Source organism: Poecilia reticulata, chromosome 2, assembly GCF_904066995.2.
Source record: "Poecilia reticulata chromosome 2, P_reticulata-male-v2, whole genome shotgun sequence".
Lineage (NCBI taxonomy): Eukaryota > Metazoa > Chordata > Actinopteri > Cyprinodontiformes > Poeciliidae > Poecilia > Poecilia reticulata.
The window spans coordinates 27095789-27106926 of NC_088831.1; the positions used below are offsets into that span (position 1 = coordinate 27095789).

Here is an 11138-nt window from a genome sequence, read left to right on the forward strand (position 1 = left end):
TGTGAGAGCTGCCGAGTTCAAATAGGCTGATCTCAAAGCTACTAAACGAGGCCAGAGGCAACTGTTTACAAGTAAAACTGCTTTTAAAAACAGTCACTATACCTCCACCGGACCCCAACATCCTTGGAGCATTAAAATAGCCGCAGTTCCGCAGTACAAGTTCATTAAAAATGCTGGAGTCACCAAACCACTTGTCCATGATTCTGTTAATAAAACATCCAATCAATAAGTGGAAAAGAAATCCCTAATGACGAAAGTTTTATTTGTCAGCGACATGGCATTTACCAAACTGATCCTGCCAGAAATCGGTGGGTTTACACCATCAGGTGGCATCCGGTGCTGCCGGCAAAGAGGCCGCAGGTTGCTAGGATTCACCCTGCGTCTACAGGGCCGAGGAGCGCAGGGACCTGTGGTAGTGCCTGTGGTCATCGGGGCCTTCGGGGTAGTCACCCCCAAACTGGAGCAGTAGCTAAAACAGATCCCAGGAACAGCATCAGACATCTCAGTCCGGAAATGTCAGGTTCTAGGCACAGCCAAGATACTGTGCAGAACCCTCAAGCTCCCAGGTCTCTGGAAGAGGACCCGAGCTCAGCGGATGAAAGAGTCCATCTGCGGAAGGGTGAGAAAGGAATTTATATAAATATGAATAAATAAATATACACATTGTCTGAGTATCTCCAAGTAGATTTGATTTTAACTAGCGTTTCACCTAGCAGTAAACTACATTATTTTTTTCTTATGTGCACAACTAGCAAACGTTTCCCAAATACAATGTGACCCCAACACTGAAACTGTGAGTTTCTGTAACAGTATATGTTGAGCAACTGAGGGAAATAACATAAACATACAATATTTAGGGCTCTCTAACAAGTACCATGATGTTCTCACATCCCATAACTATTTCTAGCATTTGCAATGCTGCAGCTACAAATTCCAAGATATTTTACAACAAAGATGATTACTTCAGATCAACACAAAGTGCTGCATAACTGTAAAGTGTAAGGAAAATAATTTGCAAACTTTCTACCTTTTTGATAACATTTTAAAACTTAGAAATATGACTCGTTATCAAATTTCTGGGCCTCGTCAGAGAACTTAGGAACAGGAAATTTTACAAGGCAAGTGATATCAGATCTGAACCTGTCCTGACAATATCAGATGATAAATAAGGTGCTCACAGAAAGGAACATTTTAAGTCTGCTTTTAAAGCAGGTGTTTCTGTTTTTTAATAGAATTCCTTTAACTCAAGAATTAAAGCCAGTTCTAAGAGTTTAAGATAAATGGTGTTTTTTTTTCATTTCTGCCTTTGCAATGATTCTGCTTAAACATCTCTTTCTGCAAATATTTCTGTCTTTGTTCTGTAGCCTATACTTGGTATCACAAAACATTAGGCAATATCAATATCGAATAATGGTAATATTAGCCTAAATGCAGCCAGTGGCATGTGGGCTAGCATGTTGTCTTACATTGACTTCCTCCATTCAGTGTGCTAAACATGGTTAATAAATAAACAAAATAGCTAAAAAGCTTATTTTAGGAAAAAGCCTACTTTTAATGTGGGCAATAGTTATATTAGAAATGTTTGTGCTCTGCTTTTTGATTTTTACTTTTGAAAAAGTAAATATCTGAAGTTCACTTCGTGGCACTTAGTTACCAGTAAACACACCCATCTCTTAGCAACAGATTAGCAACAAAAATTGTTATGGTTCAAATAACATAGGATTTCTTCTGCTTCTCTTAGACGTTTGCTTTATGGAACTTTGTGGACCTTGGTTACCAGAAAACGCGATCATCTCTAAGCAACAGATTAACAGCGTAGCAACAAAAATTCTTATTGATTAAAAAAATATAATGTTTCTCCCGCTCTTTTGAAATACCACTTATTTTACACTAACAAGAATTGTGCAGTTGGTGAATTTTGCAGAATAGTTTTTTTGTTGTTGTTGTAATGTTCATAAATGTATTTAACACATTCAACTCAAAAGTAAAAATCTCGATTTAGACTTCGTGACAGTTCGTTACCAGAAAAAACCCGCTTATCTCTTAAAACCAAATTAATAACAAGTAGTTTATAAAACAAAAAACTCTTTCGAAATAACGCTTACCTGATTAGATACAAGACATTTACCGTTGGCACATTTCGCAAAAGTAAGAATCTGAAGTTCGCTTCGTGGCTCGTGGTTACCAGTAAACACACTCATCTCTTAGCAACAGATTAGCAACAAAAATTGTTATGGTTCAAATAACATAGGATTTCTTCTGCTTCTCTCAGACGTTTACTTTATGGAACTTTGTGGACCTTGGTTACCAGAAAACGCGATCATCTCTAAGCAACAGATTAACAGCGTAGCAACAAAAATTCTTATTGATTAAAAAAATATAATGTTTCTCCCGCTCTTTTGAAATACCACTTATTTTACACTAACAAGAATTGTGCAATTGGTGAATTTTGCAGAATTGTTTTTTTGGGTTTTTTTGTAATTGTTCATAAATGTATTTAACACATTCAACTCAAAAGTAAAAATCTCGATTTAGACTTCGTGACAGTTCGTTACCAGAAAAAACCCGCTTATCTCTTAAAACCAAATTAATAACAAGTAGTTTATAAAACAAAAAACTCTTTCGAAATAACGCTTAACTGATTAGATACAAGACATTTACCGTTGGCACATTTCGCAAAAGTAAGAATCTGAAGTTCGCTTCGTGGCTCGTGGTTACCAGTAAACACACTCATCTCTTAGCAACAGATTTGCAACAAAAATTGTTATTGTTCAAAAAACATAAAAACTTCGTGGCACTTGGTTACCAGTAAACATACTCATCTCTTAGCAACAAAAATGGTAATTGTTCAAAAAACATAAAATTTGCTCTGCTCTTTTGAAATGGAGTGGAGCGGCAAAGTGAGAAGGAAGGAAAAAAGAGAGCAAGGAAAAACCAAAAACTGGACACATTTTGTCTTGGAGATGAAGCGGAGTTTTTGTTGGCAGCGATTCAGACCCGCCAAAACTGCCAGCCCAGCCAGGGAGCCAGGATAGTTACAGGTAGCAACTCTAATGTTAATCACAATGTGAGTTAACTGATTATAAACTGTACCAGCCCCAAGGTTTATAGTTAAGGTTTACATTGGAGCCGCCTGGGAGAGCGGCGCGCGTGATCCGCACTGCGTGTCCGCTTCAACGCGCGCAATGAACCGAGCTACGTGCTCATGATTAATTAAAACAAATTCAATAATTTCCATTGGCATGATTTATCACTTCTCTTTTTATTTCTCTTTCTTTCTACAAAAAACTATGATAAAAGCTTTCAGGTTGGTGCTTTGGTCTCAGCTAAACCTTTTTTGAAGGACAATTTTATTTACAAAGACTTCAAAATTCATTTTATTTTTGTCATTTTGTTTATTTATTTTGGATATTTGAAATGCCTTCCAGTTGCAGTGTTAAATGGTCATTATAATTTTAAGCTTACTGATCTTTCAGATTGTGTTCTTGCATTATAGTTTTCCCATTAACATTTGTTACTTAAAAATGGTCTAAAAACAACAATAATATTGTTTATCAAAAATCAAAATTTGTTATTGTGACAGGTCTACACACATATAGTGTAGTTAGTTTATTGCCTTGGATGGCAGTTACTTTGAAAGAGTAATTTGATCACTCAATGAAAAATTCATCCATCACCTAGAAAATGTGCATCTCTTTTCCCTCCATCGTTTACGTTTGTGTCGCTGGTGTTACATATGAAACCTATCTCCCCAAGGAAAAAGAAGAAAGCAACAATATGTGTTTTCTAAAAAATAATCACAAATACTTAACTTGGATAATTTTAATCTGATTATTGGATTGTAAATAGTAACACGTTAGATTACTCGTTACAAGGGGTCAGATTAGAGTAACACGTTGATGACACCATTGTTTGACATTTTTGCTCAAGCTATTTACGGCTCTTTCAAGTTTCCGATATGTGTCCCCCCCAATGATAAATGTGCTCCTACGCCCTTGCATGTTTGTGTTTCAGAACATTAAACCAATTTAAATATTATTCAAAGATAATACAAGTAACCACAAAAATGCAGTTTTTAAATGAATGTGTTTGTTATAAAAAAGGGGCAAAAGTCCAAACCTACACCATGTGTGAAAAAGTGATTCCGGCATAAGCATCCTTTTGAAGGTCATTCCACCTTTGTTGATTGAAATTAACCAATTATACAAGCTAGACTGGATTAAGAAAAGTGTGTTATGATGATGAAACTATACAAAATTGTATTAATTGCCACACAGCATCAACATGCAGCGCCTGCTGATGGCACAGAGCTAATATTCTGCTCCTTTATCCGTCTTTCCACCTGCTTTTAGGGTAGTCAAAAATCCTCACTACTTCCAATATTTTATCACTTATCACTTTAGGAGCTCTCTTAAGGTCTAAGATGCTGACTGAAATAAAACTCTTAACAATTTTCCTAAAATGACGTCTGAGGAGCTACTTTTAGGCTTAGGAGTCATTTTGAATGCGAGTCGTTCAAACCCTACTTCCTTCCTGCTGTGTCTTCTGAGCTAATTTCACACTTTTATGTGCATGAAAACATGACAAAATCAAACAAATATTGTGACACATCAAGACTTATGACTTATTAGACATCTTTGATTGTATGTCACTCCTGTTCTTAAAAGTAAGATAATACAAGTACGTGAAATTCAGTATTCTGCTGCATCCAGACATGGTACATACATTACTTTGGTCGTGATCTTGACCTTTATGTTTAGTATTTTTATTTGGTTTATGGTTGAGATGTACCGAGTACAATTTGAAAACTGCATGTTTGTACCGTAGCAGTCAGTTGAGATCTAGCATGCTGAGATAAGGTTATAATGAAGCCAAAGGCAGCTGTGAAATATTTTATTGAGGGTTAAGAGAACAAATTGTAGGAGGAATGCTGTTTTTTATCTAAAAGGATTACATTTTCCTCATCTGTTGAAATCCTTCCTTGTGCAACAATCTTGGGATGAATCAGGTGTTTAACGAACCTGCGTTACGAAAATGCCGCACTGCAGACATAACTTCTAAAAGCCTCACTTTTTTTAAAAACTGAGCAAAATGTTTATTGCTTTTTATCAAGCTTTTTCTCTTCAGCCACAACAAACTGTGATTTATCTGACATTCAGACAGCTCCCTGTGGAGCCACAAAGGTTTCAGAAAACAGTTCCAGAAAGAAAGGGAACATCCAGATACGCAACTGGTGGTGTTCACCTTTTAAAGGTTTTGTAAAGAAATGGATGTTAAACAGGCAGATTTAAAAACATACAAAGTCTGAGTCATTTAAAATGTAACCTGTGAGTACAGCTTAAATAGCAAATATGATTTTAAAAGCAATATGATCCTAAAACATACAAATGTGCAGTTGTAGTTTCCTTGAGAATATTAGTCTTTTGTAACTATTTTACAAGGACAATCGATGATTGATGGGAGGTCAATGTAGCCAACAGATGTGTCATTTGTAGAGGAGGAAGTTCTTGATACTGTGAGGAAGGAAGAGGCTGGAGGTCTCGTGAAGACGAGGTCGCCCAAGACTGCGGCGAACGCAGAAACGGGAAAGCTCAGACAGAGAGCAGGGAGCTAAAACAACGAGAGAGAAAACCATGTTTAAGCTCGATTCCCAGGGAGCTAATGAAGGCGAGTGGATCGTTCCACACACACACCTCTCCTCTGCAGAGCAAATCGAACCGCGCTGTTTGGTGCCGACAGATCGAGAGGAGTTTTTCCCTCTGCATTCCTGCTGGCTCTGTCTGCCCCAAAGTCCAGGAGAAGTTGAACAACGTCTGCTTCTCCAGCACAAACCGCAGCGTGCAAAGGGCTGATCTGCCCACATCCAGAGCCAACATCTGCACCTGCATGTACACAAACAGAGAAACTCTCAATGTCAGAACGAAGAGGAAATAAAATCAATCAGAAGTACAGGCAACCCCCAACACCCCCACCTCCCCACCCCCCGCAACCCTTTGTGTTGAGAAAATTAAAGCATGTACAGTAAGTAATGATGGAGTAAAAACATCGACAACTAATTAGCGCTATAAATACAACGTTAAATGGTTTCTCGTTACATCAGAACGCTCTGCAAATTAAGACGACTGGAAAAGCTTTGAAATATATGCTGCTGTGAACTGTGAAGCACTGCTTTCTGTTTCCATGGAAAAGGACGGAGGGGAGCTGGACAATTAGACGGCATAACGGCTGAAAATCCCCCCGGCAGCAGTGGGAACAAAAGCCACAACTGAATCCGAAGTTTTGTTAGACGGCCGCAGATAGTTGGCTAATTCAGGGATTCATTTCACAACGGTTTTCTCAATTTGGCAGAAATCCATCTTTGTCTTGGGAGGGGAGGGGGGGAGGCAAAATTGCAGTTAATTTAACTTCAATCGAGAAATACATTTTTTGTACAATTTTGTCCAATCAGTCTTCAAATCAGAGAATAGTCCTTGTTTTTATTAAAATATGTCAAAATTAGATAACAATATTACTCCTACTAACTAACATTTTCTTTTTTTCCGAATGATCATGTCAACTCAAATTATTCAGGATGTAAGACTTACTCATTTATTCTATTGTTTCCTTATACTATCTTCCAACGCTGTGGTACAGCATTTGTTTCTCTTACCTAGACAAACGATTACAAAAACTCCCATGACCGCCTCTTTTTACAAGACATTCCCATCACAAACACACAAAGACGACCTCTGAGCTCCCGCCAGCAATTCATAAATCACAAGTCAATCTTGTGAAATCCCGCAGAATTGAAAGTTTTTAAAACAAACAAGCCGGCAGTGGAATAAAAATAAAATCTGTCGAAAATCTTTCTAAACTGATATTTTCAAAACAATAATGCTCAACAAAGTCAGAGAAGAAACCTTGACTGAGCAAATGCTTCGAATTCAACAATTTTTGCTCAATTCTTCAAGAGAAGTGTCACCTTGAAATTGGTGAATTTGTCACCGATTTCAAGGTGACACATTTCAAAGTCAAATTTCTTTTAAATTATGTTTGACATATACAGGATTTTTATAACAACTTAAGGTAACGTAGTTGCTTGATTGGGCTATAAAATGGCACTAGTTTTTATTTAATCATAAAAGTTCTCCTAGCCAAAACCTAAATCATTAGCAGTGCGTGTCTCTGCTCTATAAAGCCATATATGGAGCTGTAGCAGTAATCAATTATTTGCCCTCACTGTGTATATGGAGTGAATTTAGAAAGTATTCACAGCGCTGCACATTTTGTTATGTGAAAGTCTTATAAAGTCTTATTCCAAACTGAATTAAGTGAATTTCTTTCCTCAAAAATTCCACTGACAAGCACCGCATTATAACAACGTGGAATGTCTTCTTCAGTAACATTTATAAGTTTAAAAAATACGATTAAGATCAAAATTAACGCGTAAAGGTCTCACACCTTGTAAATATATATATTTCTTCCTGGTAAAAAAGAGTGGTTTATTTCCACTGTTGTCTGCCACATGCTTGCTGACGTCAGAGACTCATTAAAGTCATCAAGGCTTTATTCCTTAGATTATAATCAAACACTGACTTTTTTAAAAAAAACTTTTTTGCATTGAATTTTGACCGTAAGTCAAACTAACATGAGTCAGAAGCTAAAAAGTAAACTTGTGAGGTCTTGCAAAAGGTTCCTCCTCGTTACTCGGTTCCTTCAGGTACCTGAACGCAGCAGCAGCTCCACGCACTCCGCTGCCGCGGCCTTGCAGGCGACATACAGCGGGGTCCCCACGTCTGGTATCTCAAAATCAATCTGGGCTCCGCTCGACAGCAGCAGCAGCTCCAGACACTCTCTGTGACCTGGACAGAAAGAGACACAGCCTCACAAACCTGCGCTAAAAACAAATCGCACCTTTATGCTCATGGCTTTTAACGCCCCTCACACCTTTTCTGGCAGCTTGGTGGATGGGTGAAGCCAGCTGGTGGTTGGGCTGGACGGAGGCTCCGTGCTGTAAGAGGAGTCTGACACAAGCCGCATTTCCACTGCTGCAGGAGTTAAAGAGAGGTGTGGCGCCCTCTGCTGACACTGCCTGAGCCTGACAGGGGGAAAGAAATGATTTACCAGGCTCACCCAAAGTTACAGTAGGCTATATACTATTTAAATCCAGAAAATGATTAAACATTTGAAGATACTTGAACATTATGAATTTTAATAAATTTTTGCTGTACTAAAAATGTATCTCGCTTCGACCAGAAAGGATAAAATAACAAAAATACAAATAAATACTTCCACTTTCATATTTTTTATGTGCAGTTTCACTTTTGTTGTTTTGAAAGTGTGTTTATTAAACATTTGAGTGTTTGAGATGAACACACCGGGTGTGTTTGGAAAAACAGATGAAAATATTTACAGGGAGAATCATTTTGGGTGTTAAAATACATTCTTAGAACAGGTGCAGTTTTCTTACAGCCACCATAGTGCATGAATGCCATTCAGTTGGAATTTTGATCATTTAAAAAAAAAATTGTTTTGGCTCCATAGGAAGTGATAAGAACAGGGTGCAAGAGTTTAAACTTGTCGTGGCTTGTCGTTTTTCAACCCGGGTTCAAAATTATGCGCAGATCTAAAAACACACTCCCTTACAAATATTTCTCCCTTACAAACTTTCACTTGGACGATGAGCAATCTGCATTTACAAGCTTCCTGCGTAACAGAGGCTGGACATTTGATCACTCATCTTGAAAGAAGTGGCTAACATCGTTGAAAACGCCTGATTAATTTCCTGGCAGGAACACAGACTTCAAACACGGCTTCACAAATTTTAGGGCTGGGGAGGCTTTCTCCGAAACCTCATAGCAGCCAATCACAGATTTGCGCCATCGTGTGTTTTTGTTGGAACCCTTAGATGGATAAAGATGCACCAGAGGTTCAACATCCATCAAATTTCAAATTTGTCATCACAGGAAATTATTGCACTGAAGTGAGTTTAATATCAACATAAACTTTGAGTTTGCAGGCCAAGAAAAACAACCCTGCTCCAAAATAAACAAGACAAAATAAGCAGGACTGTTCATGGTAGAACAAAAAGCCAAATGGTCATGCAAGAGACAAATGGTAGTTTGAAAGGGCTCCCTAGCTATCAACCTCATTTCATCACTGGTTTTGCTGGTTTAAGTGCATAAATGAATGGAGAAAGAAGGCCAACACCAAGTTTGTCAGCCTCAAATCAGCAGGTAGGTAGTCGAAACTTGACCCCATTTAAGAGCAACATGATAATGATCCGAAACCCGCAACAATAAACTTTACCATGGGTAACAATGAAGTTCTACACGGATCCCGAACACGACCCCATTAAACATTGCAGTCCATACTTAAAAGTCGAGTCTGAGGCAAGAAACAAAAGTGGTTTCTCTTTAACCTGTAAAAGGAACAGTTAACCCAATATCAATAAAAATGAACCGTTCAAATTCACTATTAAAAGAACCAAACTGATGTGACATCCTGGTAACCATGAGTGTATGTAGTCTTGTGACTGGACCCGACTCCACATTTACACAAAACCATCATGTTCAACTCTGAGGCTGAAGAACATTTCTTACATTTGCACCATTGTCTAAGAGGACCCTGGCACACGCGTAGCGACCTGTGAGGCATGCCTCATGAAGAGGGGAGACTCCATCCAGGGTGAGAGTGTTTACCTGGAAGCCCTGCAGACAGAAGTTGAAATCGGTCATCTTTTTCCAATCCTTCCAGTCACTGAAAGATAATTCCTAGTACAGAACTGTTTTTTTTTTTTTTTTTTTTTACCTGAGCCATGAGATTCATGAGGTGAAGGAGTCGGCCTTGACAAGCCGCCTCGTGGAGGGGAGTTCTGTCTGAACACGTATCTGTGGCAAAAAGAAAGTCAAGACAGTCTTAAACACAACAAGCAGAAAGTCTTTTCAGATTGTAATTAACAAGCAATGAAAGCTTTTAAATCCTGAACTATGTGGAAAATGTCCAGTTTGGTTTGTCTAAGGAAGAGACCGTCCCAGGTGGCAGGAAGTAACTAGGTTATTTCCAGCTGCCACAGTAAAAATCAGCAAAGAAAAAAAAACACTCACCAGCCATCAGCGAGTTGCACGGTAGGCCTTTGTAGATGTACAAGCGGTTTCGCAAAGGTTGGGACCTCGCAGAAATAGTGGCCATCACAAGAGTCCAAGAACAACAAACTCCTTCAACTCTCAGGAAACACAAACCCGAACTCGGCCTTGCTCCCATGCACTCTTATCTGGGTAGCTGGTCACCTCCCCCACGCTTCAGCTTCCCAGGATACTGGCCAAGACGTAAATAACAATAGCAGTTGCAACGGTCCTGGAGAATGTCTTTTAGAGAAAAACACTTCTACATGTGCATATGAAGAGAAAGATGTGTCCAGTCTGGGGGGTCTGTAGGAAGTGCAGCTAATTCACTCTTGCAACTCTGCTGCGCTGTGAAGGTTTTGGGACTGAGGGTCAGCAAAAAGATTGTTTGACTTCTTGGATCTGTTTCAGTGAAATGAGAAAGAGATGTTTTTATCTCATTGGTTTGACAATATTAGTTAAATAATACACAATATAAAACAGATTGGGTGGAGAGCTCGTCCGTTCAGGCCGTGCTGCCCAGCACATCTCAGTTCAACTTTGACCAGCTTCCGTGTCCCTGCTGAAGAAAATCATCCCCACAGCATGATGCTACGTTTCATTATGGGCGTGGTGGGTTCGTGGTGATGTGCAGAGTCAGTTATACGTTACACTTTTAGTGTTTTGCCTTTGGGCCATAAAATTTAAGTCTGCTTTCCTCTACATCGTATCCTACAGGTAGAAGTTCGGATGAAGTGCATGACTGGAAGTTGCACAGATTCTCTTATTGGAGCTGTGGATCTCAGCAGTTACATTGACCTTCTTGACTGATCTGTGGATTAACATATTGATCGATTGACATCTGTGAGGTGTTTAAGCCTGGGATACAGTTTAATCTACAGTTCCTATGAAAAGTATTCACCCCTGTGGATGTTTTACCCTCTTTTATTGCTTCTACGCATCAATCATGATTATCAAAATTAGGTTTTCTTTCGGGTTACCGTTTTAACTTTATGCATTCATCTGGCGCGGCATCTTTGAACTTCAGAAAATAAA

General features: G+C 38.8%; 1 protein-coding gene and 1 long non-coding RNA gene across 2 annotated transcripts; both read right to left on the bottom strand.

Moving 5' to 3' along the window:
• Window positions 1-241: 241 nt before the first annotated feature.
• On the bottom strand, window positions 242-3319 carry LOC145549673 (uncharacterized). The gene is made up of 2 exons (XR_014085517.1): window positions 2106-3319; window positions 242-609 (listed from the first exon to the last, which is right to left on the bottom strand). It is a non-coding gene; the product is annotated as an uncharacterized LOC145549673 (long non-coding RNA).
• A 1558-nt stretch (window positions 3320-4877) lies between these two features.
• Window positions 4878-10561, bottom strand: asb11 (ankyrin repeat and SOCS box containing 11). Its single transcript, XM_008401798.3, has 7 exons — window positions 10086-10561; window positions 9790-9869; window positions 9582-9689; window positions 7927-8077; window positions 7704-7841; window positions 5694-5882; window positions 4878-5610 (listed from the first exon to the last, which is right to left on the bottom strand). The coding sequence occupies exons 1-7, from the start codon at window positions 10240-10242 to the stop codon at window positions 5486-5488; spliced, it is 948 nt and encodes a 315-aa protein (XP_008400020.2). The 5' UTR covers window positions 10243-10561; the 3' UTR covers window positions 4878-5485.
• Window positions 10562-11138: the final 577 nt, after the last annotated feature.